The sequence below is a fragment of the Rhinolophus hipposideros genome (genome assembly GCF_964194185.1).
Source record: "Rhinolophus hipposideros genome assembly, chromosome: 20".
NCBI lineage: Eukaryota > Metazoa > Chordata > Mammalia > Chiroptera > Rhinolophidae > Rhinolophus > Rhinolophus hipposideros.
The window spans coordinates 53147800-53171690 of record NC_138066.1 but is presented as its reverse complement, the minus strand read 5'-3'; the positions used below and the strand labels follow the sequence as shown (position 1 = coordinate 53171690).

The 23891-nt window shown below is 62.3% G+C and overlaps 1 protein-coding gene across 1 annotated transcript; it reads left to right on the top strand.

Moving 5' to 3' along the window:
• The first annotated feature begins 1977 nt into the window (after positions 1-1977).
• On the top strand, positions 1978-19560 carry FASN (fatty acid synthase). The gene is made up of 42 exons (XM_081030033.1): positions 1978-2220; positions 3987-4121; positions 4623-4775; positions 5805-5978; positions 6098-6298; positions 6412-6534; positions 6613-6728; positions 6803-6937; positions 7461-7926; positions 8007-8194; positions 8297-8486; positions 9062-9156; positions 9248-9382; positions 9476-9679; positions 9828-9943; positions 10168-10340; positions 10423-10614; positions 10686-10766; positions 10878-11057; positions 11277-11456; positions 11536-11739; positions 12448-12752; positions 12980-13372; positions 13479-13643; positions 13726-13844; positions 13951-14105; positions 14210-14413; positions 14539-14689; positions 14777-14955; positions 15041-15160; positions 15334-15456; positions 15574-15797; positions 15872-16073; positions 16161-16312; positions 16420-16511; positions 16754-16905; positions 16994-17236; positions 17350-17529; positions 17799-18029; positions 18137-18357; positions 18443-18541; positions 18615-19560. Exons 2-42 carry the CDS (start codon positions 3995-3997, stop codon positions 19002-19004), a joined length of 7533 nt encoding a protein of 2510 aa, XP_080886159.1. The 5' UTR covers positions 1978-2220; positions 3987-3994; the 3' UTR covers positions 19005-19560.
• Positions 19561-23891: the final 4331 nt, after the last annotated feature.

Sequence of the window (23891 nt, the reverse complement as noted above, 5' to 3'; positions counted from 1 at the left end):
GAGGTGGCCCCAGACCAGGCAACTGCAAGGGTGAGAAACAAAAATGCCGGTCATTCCAGGTGCTGCAAAACCACACCCATTCTCCCCCACCAGAAGAACACGTCCCAGGGATCACAACCACATCGCCTGTCTTGGGAGGGAGGGCAGTGTCGGGAGATGTCCCTGTGTTCTATCCCCTGATGTTTGCACCTGGTTGGCACAGCAGTGCCGAGGGCTGCAGACAGGCCTTGTCTCCAGGTGCAGACAGGCTCCAGGTGGATGGAGCATGACTGTGCCCTAAGGCCGCCTGGGTGCAGCACTGAGGCTTCCCAACGGGGCCAGCTCTCACCCTCCAGGAGAAAGGAGGAGACGGGGAAGGCTAGACCCAGCCCTCCCTGTGTGTGACCTCTTGGGCTTCAGTTAGCCCCGGTGTAAAATGTAGACAGTGTCATCTACCTGCCTTGCTCACAGGTGCTGCGGCCTGCAGGGCCCAGAGAGCACAGTGTGATCACTGGTGTGCGGTGCCGTGGCTCATGCCTCCCTGGGCATCAGCAGTGTGCTTCACTCAGCCCCCTGTGAACACGCCGGCAGGGAGGTCGGCCTTCCCATGGGGCCAGAACTGCTCGTCCTGGGCGCGCGGGCTTCCGGGAGAGGCAACGGCAGTGACTCGGTCAGCGCCGCAGGGAAGTTGGCGCTGGAGCAGCTCCGCGGGGGGTGGGGGGTGGGGGTAGGGGGGATGGAGGTGGGGGGTCGGTGCTCTGCTGTTTCCGGCATTGCCTCTTCGAATGCCGCAAGGCCATGTGACTTCTTTTAGTTGAAAAAGTGAATGGGAGATGCCGGGTCACTTTCGGTAGACTCACTTAAGAGCTCATGATCGAGCCTCCGACCCACCCGCCCTCCGGGGTGCGAGCCCGGGGTCTCGAGCGCAGCCCGTCCAGCCGCCCCTAGCCGGGGACCCCAGTTATCTGATAAACTCTTAAATCAGAAGAGGAAAAAGACAACCCGCGCAGAGGTTGTTCAGAACAGCAGTTCCGCTGTGGGAGCTCCAAGCTCTCCCCTTTTCCTGTCCTGCCCTTCCTTCCCCTGTGCAGGAGCCAGAAGCCCCCAGTGAGCAGCGGGGCAGGGAGTTGTAAGTTCCATAACCGTTTAAGCAGAATTACAAGGGAGGGCGCGCCAGTGAGCCGGGACGCTGAGCTGAGCCTCCGCCGGTGCGCATGAGCGCGCGTGGGTGCCAGTGGCCAAGTGCGCGCGCGAGTGCCTCTGCCCAGGGAGGCTCCTTTGTTCGAATCACACCAAGCGGTGTCCGTGCAGAACCCGCTCGCCAAATGGCCGCGCCCCTCCCTGCGGCCGGCTCCGGGGAGCCGGCGGTGCGCCCACTCGACCCCTGCCTGGCTCGGGAGGCGTCCGCCCGGCTTCCCGCGCCGGCCCCGCGAAGTGGGACGACCGGGCAGAGAGGACCAGTCCCCTGCTGCGGTGACCGGCAGTAACCCCGGCCAGTGCGCCCCCGGCTGGGTCAACGACCGCGCTCGCCCGCCGCGGCCGGCGCAGCGCTGGGGCCGGCCCATCACCCTATCGCCTAGCAACGCCCCCTCGCGCGCCGCCATTGGGCCTGCGCGCACGCCCCCGGCCCCCGATTGGCCGCGGCGGCAAAACGAGCCACGCCCACAGTCGGCTGTGCCCGCCCCACAAGCTGGTCTGTGCGTCCGTCCGTGCGGGGGTCCGCCTGGACTCCAATGCGGCCCCGGTGTGACCGCCCGCCCCCACCCCGAAGTAGCCCAAACACGCCCGGTCCCGTTTAACCCGCGCGCCGCGCACACGTGGCCCCCGCGGCCCTGGGGGTGGGGACGCACCGCGCGCCCTCGGGGCGGGAAACGGAAGTGGAGGGCGGGGGTGATGCGGCGCGCCCCGCCCCAGCGCCCCCCGAGTCCTCGGCCCACCAGCTCGGCACCTCCCCCCCAGGCGCGGCCCCGCGCAGGGTCGCGGCGGCGGCGGCGCGCGGCATCACCCCACTGGCGGCGGCGCGCCGGGTCCCGGGGCGCAGCCCCGACGCTCATTGGCCTGGGCGGCGCAGCCAAGCTGTCAGCCCATGTGGCGTGTCCGCGCGGGGACGGCCGCAGTTAAATAGAGTCGGCGCCGGCCTAGAGGGAGCCAGAGAGACGGCAGCGGCCTGGCCCCTTTCTCCGCCGCGCTCCATCCTCGCTCTCAATCGCCCGCCCGCACTGCCGCCCGCGCCCAGACCAGGTACCAGCGGCGGGCCCGGGGCCGGGGCGGCGCGGCCGGGCTCGGAGGGCGCCGCCGGCCGGCATCCTCCGGCCACGGGGCGCGCGTGGTCCGGCGCGCCCGTGGTGAGAGGTCGCCCTCCGAGGCCTGCTCGGGTCTCGCGGTCCGAGCCCCGTAGAGCGTCCGGGGCCGGGTGATGAAGGACCCGTGCGCCGCGCCCCAGGCCTGGTGGGACAGATGGACGATGGCGAGGGGCGGACGCCAGAGAGTGCCGCGAACAGCCATTTTGGTCTCGGAGTGGGGTTGGCCAGGCAGCTGCGAACCCCCGAGGGCCGGAGGGAGCACCCGCCGCCTGGGGCGCGCCGGGCCCCTGAGCTCCTCGACCGCGGCACCACCACCCCGGCCTCCTCGTGTGCCGGATAGCCGAGGCCCAGCCCCAGCCGGGGGCTCCCTTCCAGCCAACCGGAGGGCCGGAAAGAAGGGAGGGATGCGGTGGAGAGGCCCCCGGAGCCGTGTGGGGACCGGCTTCCCCACCACGTGGGCGCCGGCCGGAACCCCCAAAGTTCTGGGGTGGCAAGCAGCCCCAGCCCGTTCGGTGGCAGCGGCGGACTGGCGAGGCGGGGCGCGCTGCGGGGGTCTCCACCCCCCGTCTGGGCCCCGCCGGACTCCTCGTGAATAGCAAGTAGGGGGAGAACAGAGCCGGCGCTTTCTGGAGGTAGCAGCCGCCCCGGAGCTGCTGCCCCTGGGCCCGCAAAGAGCTCTTTATTCAGCGCTGGGGGAGGGGGCTCCTTCTCTGCTGAGACAGCAGGGACATTCGGCCACCCAAGGAAGTCGCTGCTCTCCTCTACTCAGCCCGCCCTTGTTCAGAGAGACCCAGGAGGGCAAAGGGTTGGCGTGCCCACCCCCACCGGACATTAGCACCGCAAGACCCTAGGGCATTGGCAGAAGTTGCTAGACCAACCCTGACTTTGCCCCTTTGCTCAGGCTGCAAAGGAGCCCCCATCCTGCACCCACAAGCTCAGGGTGGCCAGGGCTCCCTCTGCAGGCGCCTTGGGGACCTGGGTCAGGCAGGCTGCGTGGAGGTCAGCAAGTAGTGTCCTACGGTCTCACTTGCACAGGTGTGTGGGTCTGCGCAGCACTTGCCTGCAACCTGACCAGGAAAAGTTCTTCGGGTTGGCCCACTATGGAGCAGGGGCCACCTTTCCACAGAGCCCAGCGGGCCTTGGCACCCACAGCCCTGCCCAAGTTCGGGCAGTTTGGTGGCATCGGCCGTGGAGGGCAGTCTGGGGTGCTGAGTGAAGGATGGGCTGCTGCTCCTCCCCACCCTTATGTTTTCCTTCCCTCAAAACTTGGCGCCCATTCTCCTTCCCTGTTTGATTTCCTGGGCCAGCTTTTAGCAGGCTGATGTCCAGGTGGCCCTGTCCTGGGAAGGGATTGAGCCCATCTCTGGATGGTCCTCCCAGGAGCCCTGCAGCAGGAGGTTACAGAGGCCACTGACTGCTTGGGGTGGCCACAGGGCAGAAGGGCCATCCATGGTGTTATCACCCCAGGTCGGGGCCCCAGATGTGACAGGCCCAGTAAGAGGTGAGGGCTGGCTGGACCAGAGTTGAACCCACACACACCCTGGGCTTCCGTCCAGGAGGCACAGGACCGGGGGCTGACCATTTAGCCCTTGGTCTGGGGGGGGGGGGGCTTGGTCCTCCATGCTGCTCTCAGACCCATGAATGGGCCAGGTGGAGGAGGGCAGATGCTGTTGGGGCCAGAGCTGACCCATGTCCACCCCACAGGGAGCAGCATGGAGGAAGTGGTGATCAGTGGCATGTCAGGGAAGCTGCCCGAGTCGGAGAATGTGCAGGAGTTCTGGGCCAATCTCATCGGTGGCGTGGACATGGTGACGGAAGACGACAGGCGGTGGAAGGCCGGTGAGTGGGCTCTGGGCTCAGGAGGCAGGGGGTCGGCCCTGCTATGCATCCTTGCCCACTTTACAGCTGAGCTATGTGACCTGCTGGGTCCTGGAACCGGGGACAGGGCCAGGGTGAGGCCAGCTGGGCGAGAGCCCGGCCGGCCACTGCTGGCCCACATGTCCCAGGTTCTCGGGAAGCTGGTTTGACTCCCTCACACCCAGTAGCTTCCCCCGCAAGGTGGCTCTACCTGATCTACAGGATGTGAGTCAGTGTGGCGGGGCCGGCCCAGCTCGGGCCAGGCAGAGGGTCCAGGATGGTGGTGGGCTGTGGGACGCTGCTGTGCCCCACCACGCTCTGCTCTGGGGTCACAGTCAGCCACACGCTGCCAAGTGGCCCCTCTTGGGGCTGCTGCCCGCCCTCCTGGGGAGCCAGCTCCCCTCACAGCAGGACCTTCTCCGTGGGTCCCGTGGGGCCTGTGACGTCCCACAACAGGCGCCATCCGTCTGCCCATGCCTGCAGGACTCTACGGCCTGCCCAAGCGGTCTGGCAAGCTGAAGGATCTGTCGAAGTTTGACGCCGCCTTCTTTGGGGTCCACAACAGGCAGGCGCACACGATGGACCCCCAGCTGCGTCTGTTGTTGGAGGTCTCCTACGAGGCCATCGTGGACGCAGGTGGGTCACCAGGAGCTGCTGGCCGGCCTGGGGGCACAACCTGACGGGAGTGTTTCTGTTTGTTCGCTTCTAAAAGCAGCACATGTTCAGAGCAGAACTCTGAGTGCAGCCGATCGAGGAGGAAGGGGAGCCGAGGTTGTCCCCGGCCCTAAGGCTCAGGAGGCGTGGGCCCTGGAGCAAGTCGGGGTGTCACAATGGCAGGGACGTATCCAGGCATGCCCTGATGCCCCAGTTTGCTGGCTCCCTGTCGCATGGCTGATCTGGGGTGAGGGCCAGTGCTGAGCCCCAGGACTCCTGCCCTTGCTATGCCCACCCTGCTTGTGGGGAGGGGTGGGTGGCTGGCCCTGATGAGGACCCTGGGGGCCTCCTGCTCTCACCTTTGGTCAGCAGACACTAGCCAGTCCCTGGGGTAGCCACTGAATGTGACAGGGTTATGGGCACGCACCCCTCTGGGGGGAGGGGAGGCAAGCAGACCCTGGTGGCCTTCCCACTGCCCAGGCCCCACCCAGAGACCTTGGACGCCACTCCCCGGGGAGTGTCTCTTTTAAGAGCCTGGACACTTAGCCTTTGTCTCCCTTTGTCTCCTTATCTCGCCTGTTCCAGGGCAGGCCGCCCTTGGGGCTTGGGTGCTCATTGGCCCTTGGGGCTCACCAGACCCTGTCGGCAACACCAGGGGCCAAGGGAGTAGTCTGAGGACAATGCTGCCCTCTGTCTTCACCTCTGGCTGTCTCCGGCAACTGCTTGACCCAGAACCTGGAGCCCCACCTGGCCCACCTTCCCACCCCACCCCCTGCACCCCTGCCCCAGTTCTTTGTGACCTGGTTATCCGACTGTCCATTCTCAGCCCTCTGTGGGCCGGCCACGGCTCTGCTCCCTCTGCCTGGCCCTGCCCCGCCTCTCCAGTTAGGCTAAGATGGAGCACCCTTCACCCAAGCCAAGAAGGCCAAGGGGCAGCCTCCCCCCAAGAGCTAGGAGGCAGGGTGCGGCCCAGCGGGCCCAGCTGCAGGGTCTGACTGCTGCTCCCCACAGGCATCAACCCGGCCTCGCTCCGAGGGTCGCACACCGGCGTGTGGGTGGGCGTGAGTGGCTCTGAAGCCTCCGAGGCTCTGAGCCGAGACCCCGAGACCCTCCTGGGTTACAGCATGGTGGGTTGCCAGCGAGCCATGATGGCCAACCGCCTCTCCTTCTACTTCGACTTTAAAGGTGGGTGCCCGCCGTAGGGTGTGGGCCCCAGGACAGCGAGGCCCTCCCAGGTGCTCGCCTCCCCTCCCCCGCTGAGCCCCTGGGCCCCGGGGCTCAGCCCTGCTCCTGCCCTCCTGCAGGGCCCAGCATCGCTCTGGACACGGCCTGTTCCTCCAGCCTGACGGCCCTGCACTGCGCCTACCAGGCCATCCGCAGCGGGCAGTGCCCTGCTGCCCTCGTGGGCGGCATCAATGTCCTTCTCAAGCCCACCACGTCGCTGCAGTTCTTGAAGCTGGGCATGCTCAGCCCCACCGGCACCTGCAAGTCCTTCGACAAGGCGGGTGAGGCCACGATGGGAAGCCGGGGGGCCAGGGCGGCCCGTGGGCAGCCTCGCCTCATGGCCCAGGGAGCTTGGGATCCAAGTCCCTGAGCCTGAGGTACCCTTTGACCTCAGGGGATGGCTACTGCCGCTCGGAGGCTGTGGTGGCTGTCCTGCTGACCAAGAAGTCCCTGGCCCGGCGGGTGTATGCCACCATCCTGAATACAGGCGCCAACACCGATGGCTTCAAGGAGCAAGGTGGGAGCAGGTTGGTGGGGGGCGGGGCTGCCACAGTCCATCGGCGGTCAGGGTACTGAGGCCCGGCCCTTCCCACAGGTGTGACCTTCCCCTCTGGAGAGGCCCAGGAGCAGCTCATTCGCTCCCTGTATGATCCGGCTGGGGTGACCCCTGAGTCCCTTGAGTACATCGAAGCACACGGCACGGGCACCATGGTGAGGCCCCCACCCCCACCCACATGCACACCCGCGGTGCCAGGTTGAGTCCTGACCCCCTATGTCCCCCGCAGGTTGGTGACCCCCAGGAACTGAATGGCATTGCCCGAGCCCTGTGCGCCACCCGCCAGGAGCCCCTGCTCATCGGGTCCACCAAGTCGAACATGGGGCATGCAGAGCCCGCCTCAGGCCTGGTGGCACTGACCAAGGTGGGTGGGCTGGTCCTGGCCACCAGGTGGAGGGAGGTCCCCACAGGCCACATGGTAGCTGCCTGCCACTCAGGCCCAGGCAACAGAGCACAAGCAAGGGCCAGGCCTCAGTGCTGCTTCCCTCTGGGTCACATTCTGCGGACGGTTGGCTCCATGTGGGCCCGTGAGAGTGGAAATGGCGGGGGCAGCCCAGGCAGGCCTTCTGACCAGCGGATGGGGGCTGAGTGGCCAGTGGAGAGAGGGACAGTGGTGACCAGAGGACCTGGTCACCATCACTCGGGCTCCGGGATATGGGGGGCTTCCTGTGCTCCCTTGGGCGGCCGCAGCTCTCGCATGGGGACCTGGGTGGGGTCTGGTTGAGGAGGTCTTTGTGTCGGGGCTCCCAGCCACTCGGCCTGTGAGGTGACAGGACCCAGGCAGGGGCAAGAGCTTGCTCATTGCAGCCCTGCACCTGGGCAGGGCGAGGTGGGGACGAGAGCTCCCTGGCTGCTGGGTCGTCAGGACTGCTTGCCACTGCCCGCAGGTGCTGCTGTGCATGGAGCACGGGCTCTGGGTCCCCAACCTGCACTTCAACAGCCCAAACCCCGAAATCCCGGCGCTGTGTGATGGGCGCCTGCAGGTGGTGGTACAGCCCCTGCCCGTCCGCGGGGGCAACGTGGCCTTGAACTCCTTCGGCTTTGGTGGCTCCAATGTGCACGTCATCATCCGACCCAACTCATGCCCGCCCCTGGCCCCCGCCCCACACGCTGCCCTGCCCCGCCTGCTGCTGGCCAGTGGGCGCACTGCCAAGGCCGTGCAGGCCCTGCTGGAGCAGGGCCGCCAGCACCAGCAGGACCTGGCGTTCGTGAGCATGCTGAACAATATCGCCGCCACCCCCACCACCGCCATGCCCTTCCGTGGCTACGTCGTGCTGGGCAGCGAGGGCAATGGCCAGGAGGAGGTGCAGCACGTGCCCGCCGGCCAGCGCCCGCTCTGGTTCATCTGCTCTGGTGAGTCCTGTCCCCGGCCCTCCCAGGGCAAGTGGCGGCCCAGGTGGGCGGCTGCATGCTGACACGTGTCGCTGGTACAGGGATGGGCACGCAGTGGCGCGGGATGGGGCTCAGCCTCATGCGCCTGGCCAGCTTCCGAGGCTCCATCCTGCGCTCCGATGAGGTCCTGAAGCCCCTGGGCGTGCAAGTGGCAGACCTGCTGCTGAGCACGGACGAGGCCACCTTCGACGACACTGTCCATGCCTTTGTGAGCCTGACCGCCATCCAGGTGCGCCCTCGGGGCTGGGGCTGGGGGCTGGCCAGACCTGAGGGCACAGTCAAGTGGGCAGTCTGACGTCCCAGCCCTGAGGTGACATGTCCATTCCCTCAGATCGCCCTCATAGACCTGCTGACTTCCATGGGCCTGAGGCCAGATGGCATCATTGGGCACTCGCTGGGGGAGGTGGCCTGTGGCTATGCCGACGGCTGCCTCTCTCGGGAGGAGGCCATCCTAGCCGCCTACTGGAGGGGCCAGTGCATCAAGGAGGCCAATATCCCCCCGGGAGCTATGGCGGCCGTAGGTAGGTGCTGCCCCGTGCTCTTCGTCCCTCTCCACCCTTGGGCCCGAAGGTGCCCCTGGGGGTGGGAGAGGGTGGAAGCAGGGGCCCAGGGGCAGCTTGCTGGCCACCATCCTTAGATACGTCCACGTGGCTGCCCCATGCCTGGTGGCCTTGGTGCCTGGCACACTCACCGATGGGCGTCAGTAAAGGCCAGTGTGGTTGTCTTCGCATGAGCCTGATCTGAACCCACCTGAGGACGAGAGCCTACAGGAGTTTTGATACAGTCAGGGCACTGGGGTGAGCCTTCCTGCCTCCCCTCTGTGAGCACTCGGCCCTGGGGGGCTGCGGTTGAGAGAGGACTGCTCACCCCTGAGGCAGGCGGGGGACCCTAGGGCCTGGCAGGGGCTAGGCTGTGGCCTCCACTGGGCAGAAGCTTGGGGTGTTGTCACCGGTGGGACTGTGAGAGCGTGGTAATGACACCTTTGCCCAAGATGGAATGCAGCATGGGGAAAGTGCCTCGTAAAGGCATCAGTCCGCGGCTGTCATTACCCTGGCTGGTCTTTATGGCCACTCTGTGAGACTGTCTCTGCCCACAGGCTTGTCCTGGGAGGATTGTAAGCTGCGCTGCCCCCCGGGCGTTGTGCCTGCCTGCCACAACTCCAAGGACACGGTGACCATCTCAGGACCTCAGGTGTGCCCTGGGAGGCAAGGCCTTGTCCCGACACTGGGGTGGGTTCTGCGTGGGGGCCGAGCTCATGTTCTAGCCCCCTCCCCGCTCCCAGGCTGCAGTGTCCCAGTTCGTGCAACAGCTGAGACAGGAGGGCGTGTTTGCCAAGGAGGTGCGGACGGGTGGCCTGGCCTTCCACTCGTACTTCATGGAAGCCATCGCTCCTTCGCTGCTGCAAGCTCTCAAGGAGGTGGGCCGGCCCCCTCAGGGTTGCTGGAGGGGCCTCCAGAGGGCAGCGGTAGGGCTGGGCCCCTGGCGCTGACCCAGCCGGCCTCATGTCCAGGTGATCCGGGAGCCGCGTCCCCGTTCCGCACGCTGGCTCAGCACCTCCATCCCCGAGGCCCAGTGGCAGAGCAGCCTGGCCCGCACGTCCTCGGCTGAGTACAACGTTAACAATCTGGTGAGCCCTGTGCTGTTCCAGGAAGCACTGTGGCACGTGCCGGAGCACGCCGTGGTGCTGGAGATCGCCCCCCATGCCTTGTTGCAGGTGCGCCCTGGGACCAGGACAGCGATGGGGCTGTGGGGGGTTGGGGCTGGGTGGGCGTCGGGGTCACGGAGCTCTGTGTGGCCCTGTGCACACAGTGGGTGGGCAGCAACCACCTGAGGGAGCCCTCAGCCCGCTGTGCCCCACGCAGGCCGTCCTCAAGAGAGGCCTCAAGCCTAGTTGCACCATCGTCCCCCTGATGAAGAAGGACCACGCGGACAACCTGCAGTTCTTCCTCAGCCATGTGGGCCAGCTCCACCTGGCCGGGTGAGTCTGCGCCCCTGCGGGGCCCCCTGGGGTACCCCAGGCACTTCTCTAGTGAAGACCATCCCCCAGGATTCAGGCCGATGGTGCTGGGCCACATTGAGCACCCTCACTGTGGCCCTCGGCCCGTCTTGGCATCATCCAGTGCCTTAGGGGAGACCGATGGCAGTGGGTGTGGCAGGGTGGTCCCAGGGCCAGGTGTGTCCTAATCCTGCCCCCACCCCCAGCATTGACGTCAGCCCCAACGACTTGTTCCCGCCTGTGGAGTTCCCAGCTCCCCGGGGCACCCCCCTCATCTCCCCGCACATCAAGTGGGACCACAGCCAGACCTGGGACGTGCCTACCGCGAAGGACTTCCCCAGTGGCTCCAGCTGTGCCTCTGTCACTGTCTACAACATTGGTGAGTGGGGTGGCGGGTGGCGGGCGGTGGCGGGGCACGGCCCCTCCCTCCTGGCAGGGCACTAAGACCTATACCCGTGCAGATACTGGCACCGAGTCCCCTGACCACTACCTGGTGGACCACAGCATCAATGGCCGTGTCATCTTTCCCGCCACCGGCTACCTGTGCCTGGTCTGGAGAACACTGGCGCATGCCCTAGACCAAAACATAGAGCAGACACCTGTGGTGTTTGAGGACGTGACAATTCACCAGGCCACCATCCTGCCTAAGACAGGTGAGGTGGGGTGGCCCGGAGGAGTGTGGGCGTGCTGGCCGCTGGGTCTGACCTGACGCTGCTGCCCACAGGCTCCGTGGCCCTGGAGGTGCGTCTTCTGGAGGCTTCCCGCGCGTTTGAGGTGTCTGAGAACGGCAACCTGATAATGAGCGGTGAGCAGGCTGCCTGCAGCTTCAGGGTCCCTGGTGGGGTCCTGGGTAGAGCCTTGGCTCCCAGCTTGGCTCGCCCCCACCCTCAGGCCCTTTTGATACCCCTGCTCACAGGGAAGGTGTACCAGTGGGAGGACCCCAACCCTAAGCTGTTCGCCAGTCGCGGTGGCCTGGACCCGGCGGACCCCACGGCAGCATTCCATCTGACCTCAGAGGACGTGTACAAGGAGCTGCGGCTGCGAGGCTACGACTACGGCCCTCATTTCCAGGGTATCCTCAAAGCCGACCTGGAAGGTGAGGCACAGGGCTCCCCACTTATACTCGGGGGTCAAGGCCCCTCCTAAGGCCAGACTGGGCCTGACCTGCTGCCCAGTGTCCAGGTGCCACGTGACTGCACCGTCGCCCAAACCAGGTGGAGGGAGGGCAGTCGTAGGTGTGAGGGGCCCACGGGCATCCCAGGCTTCTGGGTGCAGGAGATCTGGTCTAGCTGAGCTGATGGCCCGTCTGTTGCAGGCAGTACAGGACAGCTGCTGTGGGCAGACAACTGGGTGACCTTCCTGGACGCCATGCTGCAGATAACCATCCTGGGCTCCAGCCAGCGCAGCCTGCGCCTGCCCACCCGCATTGGTGCCATCCACATCGACCCGGCCACCCACCAGCGGCAGGTGTATGCAGTACAGGGCAAGGCCCAAGGTAGTCCGGCCCCCGCACCTGTGCCCCCAGCACTGTCCCTGTGCCAGCCACTTCCCACACTGACAGCCTGTCCCCACAGCGGTTGATGTGATGGTAGACAGCTGTCTGCAGAGCATAGTGGCTGGTGGCGTCCTTGTCTCACGGCTCAACACCTCGGTGGCCCCGCGACGGCAGCAAGAACAGCACACACCCTCCCTGGAGAAGTTCTGTTTCACGCCACACGTGGAGGGCAGGTGCCTGGCCGGGAGTGCAGCCTTGCAGGAGGAGCTGCAGCGGTGCAGGGGTGAGGCCTGGCTCCAGGTCCTGTGCTGCAGCTGTGACCCTCCAGTGGTGGCAGCTCATGTCCCCACATAGCCCGTCACTGGGACCTGTTTTGCCTTTCCATCCCTCTCCTTCACCGGGAACCCAGACCTGCCCTTCCTGAGGCCCCCTTGGGAGCTCCCCCCAACCCCCAGCCTGGTTCCCTACCCGGAGCTGATATCAGCGGCCTCCCCCATCGCTGTTAACCATCCCTCAGTCTTCAGAGGGGGCCCAGGGCTCAAACATGACACATTGGGCCCCTCCTGGTTGCTTCGCCTTTGGCATAGTGTCCACAGAGCCTGACCCTGCAGATGGTCCCCTGTCCCTGTGGACAGCTCACACCTGTGCTAATGTGGGGGCACTCGGGGGGCAACTGGGGATCTCAGCACTGAACTCACGTTCTGCGGAGCCCAATGCTTTGTGGGGCTCAAGGCTTAGTGGGGACACAGCAGCCTCTGCCCTCAGCATGCAGTAGTGAGTGGCCCGGCTGATGCCACTTCCCAGCTCTGGGAGACTGGTCTGCCCACTCTGTTCCCCCATCTGTTGGCTTGTCTGGTGTCCTGGGAGGGCAAGGCCACCTGGGTCCTGGTCACTCTGAGTCCCTGCTCCAAGCAGACACCTCCCCAGGGGGCCAGGAGACACCAGCCCAGGTGAGGCCCGTCCCTACTGCTAATTTCCCCCTACCCCTCAGGGTTGGCCCAGGTGCTGCAAACCAAGGTGGCCGAGCAGGGGCTGAAGATGGTGGTGCCTGGACTGGATGGGGCCCAGGTCCCCCGGGAGCCTCCGCAGCAGGGCCTGGCTCGGGTGCTGGCAGCCGCCTGCCAGCTGCAGCTCAACGGGAACCTGCACCTGGAGCTGGGCCAGATGCTGGCCCGGGAGAGGCCCCTGCTGCGTGACGACCCACTGCTCAGCGGCCTTCTGGACTCCCCAGCGCTCAAGGCCTGTGTGGACACTGCCCTGGAGAACTTGACCGGCATCAAGATGAAGGTGGTGGAGGTAGGTGCCAGCTCCACGTAGGCTCACACCTAAGGCATGCCAGGGCGCCTTCCAACGCCAGCTTGCTGGCTCGAGACTGCCAGGCTGCCATTCCCGTTGTTCCTCCCTGAACACCGGTGGGACCACAGGGCCAGGCCACAGGGGTCCAAACTTTTGTGGAAGACGTTCACCCAGCCGGTGTCGAGATGTCTGCCAGGATGGCAGCAATCTAGGAATCTCCCCTCCAGGTGCTGGCTGGTGATGGCCACCTGTACTCCCGCATTCCGGCACTGCTGAACACCCAGCCCATGACGCAGCTGGAATACACGGCCACTGACCGCCACCCCCAGGCCCTGGAGTCTGCCCAGGCTGAGCTTCAGCAGCATGACGTGGCCCAAGGCCAGTGGGACCCTGCAGGCCCCGCCCCCAGCAGCCTGGGTGAGGCTGACCTCCTGGTGTGCAACCTCGCAGTGGCCACCGTTAGGGACCTGGCCACAGCCCTTGACAACATGGCGGCCGCTGTCAAGAAGGGCGGCTTCCTGTTGCTGCACGCCCTGCTCAGAGGACACCCCCTCGGGGAGACGGTGGCCTTCTTGACCTGCCCGGAGCCACAGCTAGGCGGGCAGAGCCTGCTGAGCCAGGTGCGGGGTGCCGGAGGCAGAACTGGGAGCTGGCCTGGGAGGTGGGGAGTGGGGCTGTGGGCAGGACCAAGAGCCCTCCAGAGTGCTGACCACCCCCCACGCGCAGGACGAGTGGGAGAGCCTGTTTGCTGGGGCAGCCCTGCAGCTGGTGGCACTGAAGAGGTCCTTCTACGGCTCCGTGCTCTTCCTGTGCCGCCGCCCGGCCCTGCAAGACAGCCCCATCTTCCTGCCTGTGGAGGACACCAGCTTCCGATGGGTGGACTCGCTCAAGGTCAGCTCCCTCCCGGCTCCCACCCAGTACCACACGCGGGGGCCTGGGGACCCTCCACAGGCCAACCCTTCCTGTCCTGCAGAACATTCTGGCTGACGACTCCTCCCGACCCGTGTGGCTGACGGCAGTCGGCTGCACCACATCCGGCGTCGTGGGCATGGTCAACTGTCTCCGCAAGGAGCCTGGGGGGCACCGGGTCCGGTGAGAGAAGATATGCCCGCCACGCTGCCCCCTCCCTGCCCCTCCCTTTTTCTCCCCTCCCCTCCTTTCCCCTCCCCCAGCCTCTCCTCACCGTTGTTGCCCACAGGTGCGTCCTGGTGTCCAACCTCAGCAGCACGTCCCCCGTCCCCAAGATGGACCCGGGCTCCACGGAGCTACAGAAGGTGCTGCAGGGTGACCTGGTGATGAACGTGTACCGGGATGGGGCCTGGGGGGCCTTCCGCCACTTCCCACTGGAGCACGGTGAGCCCCCCAGCCACTCCTTGCTGTTCAGCTGGGGGGATGAGGAGGGGACAGGGACCCCAGCCCAGTGGCCTCGTGGCAGCCCCACTTCATGTTGCCCTCAGACCAGCCAAAGGAGCAGACAGAACATGCCCATGTAAACGTCCTCACCCGAGGGGATCTCTCTTCCATTCGCTGGGTCTGCTCCCCGCTGCGCCACACCCCAACATCCAGCCCTGGAGTCCAGCTTTGCACTGTTTACTATGCCTCCATCAACTTCCGGGACATCATGCTGGCCACGGGCAAGCTGTCCCCTGATGCCATTCCAGGTGTGGAGTGCGGGCAGCATGCAGCGGCGGGGGGAGGGGGAGACCTGGAAGGGCGGGTCATGGGCCTGAGCTCATGCACTGGCCCTCCTGGGGAAATGCTGGGCTCAGCCGCCTTCCACCCGTAGGGAAGTTCACCTCCCGGGACTGCATGCTGGGCATGGAGTTCTCCGGCAGAGATGTCAGCGGCAAGCGTGTGATGGGGCTGGTACCCGCCGAAGGCCTGGCCACCTCTGTCCTCCTGTCTCAGGACTTCCTATGGGACGTGCCCTCCAGCTGGTGAGTCCATCGGGCAGTGAGCCTGGGGCCCCACACAGATGTGGCAGAGGCTCAGGCCTGAGCTGACCTTGTGCACTCTGCTTGCAGGACCCTGGAGCAGGCGGCGTCGGTGCCTGTCGTCTACACCACGGCCTACTACTCACTGGTGGTGCGCGGGCGCATGCGGCATGGGGAGACAGTGCTCATCCACTCGGGCTCGGGTGGTGTGGGCCAGGCCGCCATCACCATCGCCCTCAGCATGGGCTGCCGAGTCTTCACCACCGTGGGTGAGCTGGTCGTCCTTCCTGGAGCCCGGTGCCGACCCAGCAGCCCCTCAGCCAGGCTCACCACCACATGCTTCCACCCCACCAGGGTCAGCTGAGAAGCGGGCATACCTCCAAGCCAGATTCCCCCAGCTCAACGACACCAGCTTTGCCAACTCCCGGGACACATCCTTCGAGCAGCATGTGCTGCGGCACACAGCTGGGAAGGGTGCGTGGCCCATGGGCTCTCAGCGGCCTCCCGACCCCCATCACCCACCATCCGTCACCCACCCACACTCTCTCCCTCCCTGGCGGAGCTGGAGAAGACTCTGGCCCTCTGGACTCGTGCCGATAGGCCCGGCAGCGGTCATGACTGTGAGGACCCCTCTGTCCCCCCACCAGGCGTGGACCTGGTCCTGAACTCTCTGGCAGAAGAAAAGCTGCAGGCCAGTGTGCGGTGCCTGGCCCAGCATGGCCGCTTCCTGGAAATCGGCAAAGTTGACCTTTCCAACAACAACCCGCTGGGTGAGGCTGGGCAATGGACTGGCATGGGCGGGTGGGCAGGGGCTGAGGGCTGTGGTGAGGTACCCAGGGCAGGCAGGGGACCGAGAGTGGTGAGCCCTCTGCCCACCCGCCACGCAGGCATGGCCATCTTCCTGAAGAACGTGACTTTCCACGGGATCCTGCTGGACGCGCTGTTCGACGACGCCAGCACCGACTGGCGGGAGGTGGCGGCACTGCTGCGGGCAGGCATCCGGGACGGCGTGGTGCAGCCCCTCAACTGCACCGTGTTCCCCAAGGACCGAGTGGAGGACGCCTTCCGCTACATGGCCCAGGGGAAGCACATCGGCAAAGTGGTGGTCCAGGTGAGGGGGACCCCCGGCAGCCCTGGCTCTGGCCCCTGCAGGCAGCATGTGAACACGCTCTGCTTGGACTGCAGGTGCGTGAGGAGGAGCGGGAGGCCGTGCTGCAGGCGCCCACACCCACGCTGATGGCGGCCGTGCCCAAGACCTTCTTCTCGGCTCACAAGAGCTACATCATCACCGGGGGGCTGGGGGGCTTTGGCCTGGAGCTGGCACACTGGCTCGTGCTGCGAGGGGCCCAGAAGCTCGTGTTGACCTCCCGCTCAGGGATTCGTACAGGTGAGCAGGTTAAGGGCATGTACAGGCAGGGCAGCGGGAGGGACGCGCGGGCTGGGCGGCCAAAAGCTGACTGGCCGTGACCCATAGGCTACCAGGCCAAGCAGGTCCATGGGTTGAGGCTCCAGGGAGTCCAGCTGCTGGTGTCCACCAGCAACGCCAGCTCACTGGATGGGGCCCGCGCCCTCATCGCCGAGGCCACACAACTGGGCCCTGTTGGAGGCGTCTTCAACCTGGCCATGGTGAGTGCAGCTGAGGGGCCAGTGCTGACCCCCCAGGGAAGGATTCCCAGGCCAACCCCTCCAAAGCCCTGGGACCAGGCCAGGCACTGAGGACGCCTCACCCCCAGGTCCTGAGAGATGCCATGTTCGAGAACCAGACCCCTGAGTTCTTCCAGGACGTCAACAAGCCCAAGTACAGCGGCACCCTGAACTTGGACAGGTGGGGTGTTCGGCCCCCTGCCCTGCCTTGCCCCAGTGCAGCTCGGCCTGGCTGTGGCCCAATATGTACAGGGAGCGGCTCCCTGTCCTCCCCCCTCACCCCACGCCCTCCCCCACATGGTGCTCCCACCCCCTTCCAGGGTCCAGGCCACAGGCTTCTGCTGGGGTCAGAGCCGAGGGCCTAGGGGGGCAGCGGTCGGGAGGCAGGGGCAGCCGGCCAGGGTGTGACTCAGGCATCCACAGGGTGACCCGGGAGGCGTGCCCCGAGCTGGACTACTTCGTGGTTTTCTCCTCATTGAGCTGCGGGCGTGGAAACATTGGCCAGACAAACTACGGCTTCGCCAACTCCACCATGGAACGCATATGTGAAAAGCGTCGGCAAGACAACCTCCCAGGTGGGCCCCCGTGCCCACTTCTTGCACCGCTGGCTGCCACCCCCACTCTGCACCCCACTCTGTTCACCCCAACCCTTGTCGCCTGCAGGCCTTGCCGTGCAGTGGGGCGCCATTGGTGACGTGGGCATAATCCTTGAATCGCTGGGCACCAACGAGACGGTCGTAGGCGGGACTCTGCCCCAGCGCATAGTCTCCTGCCTGGAGGTGTTGGATCTCTTTCTGAACCAGCCCTACCCGGTCCTGAGCAGCTATGTGCTGGCTGAGAAGGCCGCCGCTCGCAGTGACAGCGCCGGGCAGCGGGACCTGCTGAAGGCCGTGGCTCACATCCTGGGTGAGGAAGCAGCGCCCCCTCTGGCCGACACTCGGCTCCCCTGGCTGTACAAGGGGGCGTGCCTGCTGCCCCAGCCCCCCTTCCCAAATTGCCAACTAAGCGTCTCTCCCCAGGCATCCGAGACCTGGCCGCTGTCAACCTGGACAGCTCGCTGGCGGACCTGGGTCTGGACTCACTCATGGGCGTGGAGGTGCGCCAGATGCTGGAGCGTGAGCACGAGCTGGCAATGTCCATGCGGGACATCCAGCAGCTGACACTCCGGAAGCTGCAGGGACTTAGTGGCTCGGCTAAAGGTGCGTGTGGGGGGGAGGGCAGCTGGGGCTGGGCTCGGGGGCGCAGGGGGGTCTGGGCCAGGTGTCCCCGGACCAGCACAGCCCTCCCCCCCCAGAGCTGCTGGCCCGCAGGCAGCTTGGGCCCCTGTGTCAGGGCCCTTCCTGAGTGCTCACTGGGGGGCCAGGATCCCAGACCCAACGTCACCAGGCCTGCAGCAGCCCACGTCAAGTGTGCGTGTGTGCGCGTGCCTGTGCGCCCCGGCCCTCTTTGGCATCTGCCCCTCCCCTAGAGCTGGCAGCCCCCACACCCAAGGAGAGCAGCCCTGCCCCGCAGCAGGCCCAGCTGAACCTGAGCGTCCTGCTGGTGAACCCGGAGGGCCCGACCTTGACAAGGCTCAACGCGGTGCAGAGCTCTGAGCAGCCGCTGTTCCTGGTGCACCCGATTGAGGGCTCCACTGCCGTGTTCCACAGCCTGGCCGCCAAGCTCAGCATCCCCACCTACGGCCTGCAGTGCACCCGAGGTGCGGCCGGGTCCTGCCTGCCAGGCTGCCCTCCCCAACCAGGCGGGTGGCGTGCCCGTGGGGCCCGGGGACCCCCCCACGGCCGCTGAGCCCAGTGCCCCCCACAGCTGCACCCCTGGACAGCATCCAGAGCCTAGCTGCCTACTACATCGAGTGCATCAGGCAAGTGCAGCCGGAGGGGCCCTACCGCATCGCGGGCTACTCCTACGGGGCCTGCGTGGCCTTCGAGATGTGCTCCCAGCTGCAGGCGCAGCAGAACCCCGCCCAAACACACAACAGCCTCTTCCTGTTCGACGGCTCGCACACCTATGTGCTGGCGTACACGCAGGTGAGGGCAGCGTCGGGGTCCCACATCCGGTCCCAGGTCCCCGTGCCCATCGGCGCAGCCATAGCAGCCCCTCATCCTTTCTCAGAGCTACCGCGCCAAGCTGACGCCAGGCTGTGAGGGGGAGGCAGAGACCGAGGCCCTGTGCTTCTTCGTGCAGCAGTTCACCGATGCAGAGCACAGCAGGGTGGGTCCCGGGCCGGTGGGGGGCGGGCTACCCGAGCAGCACGTGGGCACCCACTCAGCATCCGGTCCCGCAGGTGCTGGAGGCGCTGCTGCCCCTGGCGGGCCTGGACGAGCGCGTGGCGGCCGCCGTGGACCTGATCGTACAGAGCCACGCGGGTCTGGACCGCCGCGCACTCACCTTCGCCGCGCACTCCTTCTACCATAAGCTGCGGGCGGCGGAGAAGTACACGCCGCGGGCCACCTACCATGGCAACGTGACGCTGCTGCGCGCCAAGACCGGCGGCGCGTACGGCGAGGACCTGGGCGCCGACTACAATCTGTCTCAGGTGTGCGACGGCAAGGTGTCGGTGCACATCATCGAGGGGGACCACCGCACGCTGCTGGAGGGCAGCGGCCTGGAGGCCATTCTGGGTATCATCCACAGCTCCCTGGCCGAGCCGCGCGTTAGCGTGCGGGAGGGCTAGCCTGCCCCCACGTCCCTCGGGCCAGGGAGGGTCCTGCCGGTGTGACCGCGGCCTGCACCCCGCGCAGCTGCCCGCGCACCGTGCTAGAAGTAGGACTGACGCCAGCCCTCCTGGGGCCACCACCCACATGGCCACTCTGCTGCCACCTCGCATGTGGGCGCAGGGCCGGGACCTGCACTGCTGACTCGGAGACCTGCCCTGGTCTGTGAAGAGTCCACCGGGCCACGAGCCTCTGCCCATGGGTCCCTTTGTGGCTCAGTTTGGATTCTATTTATTGCGTTGCTGGGGAGCCCCCCGGCCATGGCCACGGTGGAGCCGGCGGCCCGATGGAGCCGGCTGTGATGCAGGCCTGTGGGGCAGAGCAGCCGGCACCGGGCACCCATTCTGTTCTCTTAATTTTTCAAGAAATGTGATTCAAATTCCTGCTCAGATTCTGAAATTTACTACAATTGTTAGTTCAAAGACCCCTGTCTAGACCTGTTTCATTTTTACACCAACCTGGTAAAAATGCTGCTCTTCTCTGAGCCTCTCACGATTAAACTGCCTGTGAGCTGTGGCCGCTCTGGTCATTTTTCTTCTGCCCTCCTCCCTGACCAGCCACTGTGAGCACCAGCCCTGTCCTGGCTGAGACCTGGGGGCTCACAGGGGACCCCTCTGCTCCCCTCAGCCTTTAGCATGCTTCCTAGACATGCCGGAGGGAGAGTGGCAGCGCCCCACTGCAGAAAGCAGGCTAGACACTCCCTGGAGGGCTGCGGGGCTGTACCACAAACAGAACAAGCACGAGACAGGCCTGCTGGCAGCAATGGTGGGGACCCCCAGGCACGTCTTGTCAGAATTCCTGTTCCTCAGGAACCTTGGGTCTGTTCCCAGGGCTTCCGCTGATTGCAGGCATCTTACTCACATCCTCAAGAATAATCTTGACTTGAGGTCAGCTGGTTGTGGATGTGAACCTGAACCACACGACAAAATACCTTCACAGCAACACCTATATTAGTGTTTGCGGAACTGGCCAAGTTGAACTTAAGACTGACTCAGGGTTTATGCAAACGAGTGGAGGCTGGGAGGAAGGGGGAGGGGCAGGGAGTCCCCGATCCCCTGAACTCCAGAGCCAAGGGATGAGGTGGACACACTGGAGGGGAGTTTCTAGGCCCACTGGTGGAGGCGAGCTGTGTAGGGAGAGCTGGGCCCTGTGGTGAGGGTAGTGTGCAGGGGCCAGGACTGAAAATACAGGGGTGGGGATGCAGGCCCACTCCAGCTTCGCCAAGCTTGTGTTGACCCCAGAGACAGACCAAGGGCCATTCCATGTTTCTAGGAAAGTTCAGCAGAATTGCCATATGAGCCAACAATTCCGTGACTATGTACCCAAAAGAACTGAAAATGGACTCAAACATTCAAACATACTTGACACCAATGCTCCGAGCAGCAGTATCCTCACCCACAACAGACACAGCATGGAAACAACCCGAGTCCGCCCACAGGTGCAGGTGAGTATATATACAAATGTGGTCCATCCATGTAATGGAATATTCAGCCACCAAAAGGAATGAATTTCCTGTATGTGCTAAAGCATGAATGCCACTTGGAAACATGCTAACTAACAATAGTGAAAGGACTCACGGAGTTGGTGTCTTAATATCAAAAGTATACTATAGATAGTCATAGCAAATCCAAAGGAGGTAACAATCCTAAACTTTCAATCCCCTAAAAAAGCTCCAAATACAGGAAGCAAAAGTTACAGACCTGAGAAGAGAAATGGATGAATTTGCAAATAAGGGACATCTCAAAACCCCTCTCAATGATAGAACAAGGAGACTAAAGGACATGAAAATGAACAACACGATAACCAGTTTGACCTGACATTTATCCACCCAACAACAAAATGACATTTCAAATTCCTGGGAGCATTTATCAAAAGCGTCCGCATGCTGGGTCACAAAACTAGTCTCAATAAATTCAAAAGAATTCAACCTCTATAAAGTATTTTCTCTGACCACAATTGGATAAAATTAGAATCAATAATAAAAAGATCTCTAGAATATCCTCAAATATTTAGAAACAAAATAACACAGTTATAAATAAAATAACCCTTGGTTTAAAGAAGAGATTGAAGAAAATTAGTGTTTTTAACTGAAAGAAAATGAAAATGGGGTCGGCCTGGTTGGATTCCCACATGGGCCACTGGGCTCTCAACCACAAGGTTGCCGGTTCGACTCCCGCAAGGGATGGTGGGCTGTGCCCCCTGCAACTATCAACGGAAACGACCTGGAGCTGAGCTGCGCCCTCCACAACTAAGACTGAAAGGACAACAACTTGAAGCTGAACGGCACCCTCCACAACTAAGATTGAAAGGACAACAACTTGGCTTGGAAAAAAAAAAAGTATAAAAAAAAGTATACAAAAAGAAAATGAAAACGGCATAAAAATGTGTAGGATGCAGCTACAGCGTAGAGGAAATTTAGAGCAGTGAAGGCCTGTGTCAAAAAAAAAATTCTCAATGACTGCAAATTCTACCTTAAGAAACTAAAAAAGTAAATGAGGCCCAAAGTAAGCAGAGTAAAGGAAATAATATAATTTTATTATTATATAAAGGAAAATAATATAATTTTCACCAGGGTGAAAATCAATTAAATAAAAAACAAATGAGGGACAACCAGTTAGCTCAATTGGTTAGAGCGCGGTGCTCTTAACAACAAGGTGGCCGGTTCGATCCCCACATGGGGCACTGTGAGCTGCGCCCTCCACAACTAGAGTGAAACAACTGCTTGACTTGGAGCTGGTGGGTCTTGGAAAAACACACTTAAAATAAATGAAAGTTTTTTTAAAAAATGAATCCAAAAGCTAGTTCTTTGAGAAGACCAATAATTCATAAACCTTAAACTAGATAGAGCTGGAAAGAATGTAGAGAAGATGCAAATTACCAATATCAAGAATGACAAGTGACATCATTTAAGATTCTACACATATGAGAAGGCTAATATGGGGATATTATGAACAGCTTTGTGCCAAACAATTTAGATGAAGTGAGCAAATTCCACACAAGACAGGAAACAGGCAACCCGAACAACCCTGCATCTATTAAAGAAAATGAACTTACAGTTAAAAACTTTTAATTAAAGTTTATTGGGGTGACAATGGTTACTAAAGCTACATAGGTTTCAGGTGTACAATTCTGTAATTCATCATCTAAGAGGTCTGACAATTAAGTTCGCGAACTCATCCTATAAAAAAGTGCTACGTATCTCACTACTGAATATCACTACAGTCACCTTCGAAGGACTCTCCCTGGGAAGCTATGCACCGACGCCAGCGCCTAGTCCACCCTTCAAAGCCTTCTTGGAACTCTTTTTCTGGAATGGCCATCAGAGCTGTTGTCATATTACCCTTGATGTCCTGAATGTCAAACTTGGTGCTAACCACACTAACCAACTCAGCTAACCAGCCACCCCGAGTGCAAGATTTATTTTATTTTATTTTATTGGGTAACTGTGTTTTTTCCAGGACCCATCAGCTCCAGATATGCTGTTGCTACTTAGAATTCACACCTGTCTGTTTGCTCCCCAGAACTTACTCATCTTGTAGCTGGAAGTTTGTACCCTTTGGTCCACATTTCCCTTTTCCCCACCCCAAGCCCTGGCCAACACCATTCTAGTCTGTTTCTATGAGTTTGGTGTTTTTAGATGGCATATATAAGAGAGGTTATGCCGTGTTTGTCTCTGACAACTCACTTAGCAAAATGCCCTCAAAGTCCATCCATGTTGTCCCAAAAGGCAAGGCTTCCTTTTTCGTGGCTGAGTAATATTCCACACCACACTTTCTTTATCCACTCATCATTCGTCAGTGGACACTGAGGTTGTTTTCCTGCCTTGGCTATTGCTATTTTTTTTAACTACATATAGAAATTTACAGAATGTTGCAAAAAACTGTGCAGGAGGTTGTGTAGCCTTCACCCAATTCCCCCGGTGACAACTGTAGTCACACAGCAACCTAGCAGTCTGTCCCCTCCAATCTTTCCTTAGGGAAAGGTGACCCTGTGGGATTGTCCCTCATTGGGGTTGAGTTTATGCTACTCTAAGTCTCCATGTTTGGTCCTTGTAAGCAGGGTCTGCAGTCAAAGACGGGTAAGTTTTCTCACGGGAGAAACAACCTAAGCCAGACAGGACCCCCCTAGGACCCCCATGAGCTAATGTAAAGTTAGGAGGTAGCTGTGCCCCTCCTTCTAAGAAGCTGCTGACCCATGCCTCAACTGTTGTCCTTTACCCTCAGGTGTAATGGACCCATTAGAACAATAGCATCTCGCCCCTCCTGTTTGGCTCATGGGATAATCTTATCTTGTGAGACTTGTTCCCCCAGGGATTGTATACACCACACCTTGGTCATTTGGGGGATGGTGTGCATCTGTTGCTTTGGGACAATTATGGGATTTGGAATGAATGATTATTGTATGGTGTAAGAGTTTCACAGACCCTGCCCTTAATCATGTGATTTCTATTGTGAAAAATCAATAAATACCCACGGTGACCCAATTCGGGGCTCCAGTCCCTTGAGGCTGTCAGTCCCTTGGTCCTCTGTGGTTTAACTATATTTGAGTCTCTGTCTCTTTATGAGAGTTTAACCCTCGCCGCCTCCCTCGCCTTCCCACGGCTTGTGTTGTGCAGGACGCAACAACACCACCTTGTAGGTCAGCGGTACGGTACGGAAACCAGGACGTGGGCATCAGCACAAAGAGCTCGCCAGTTTTACCTGTGTTCGTGTGTGTATGTGTGTGTGGAGGAGTGCGATTTTATCACGTGTGGATCTGTGCAAGCAGCACCACCAGCAAGAAAGAATTGCTGCATCACTATAAGGCTGCCTCCCACACCGTCCCCCAAGCCGCGCCCCTGGTATCTC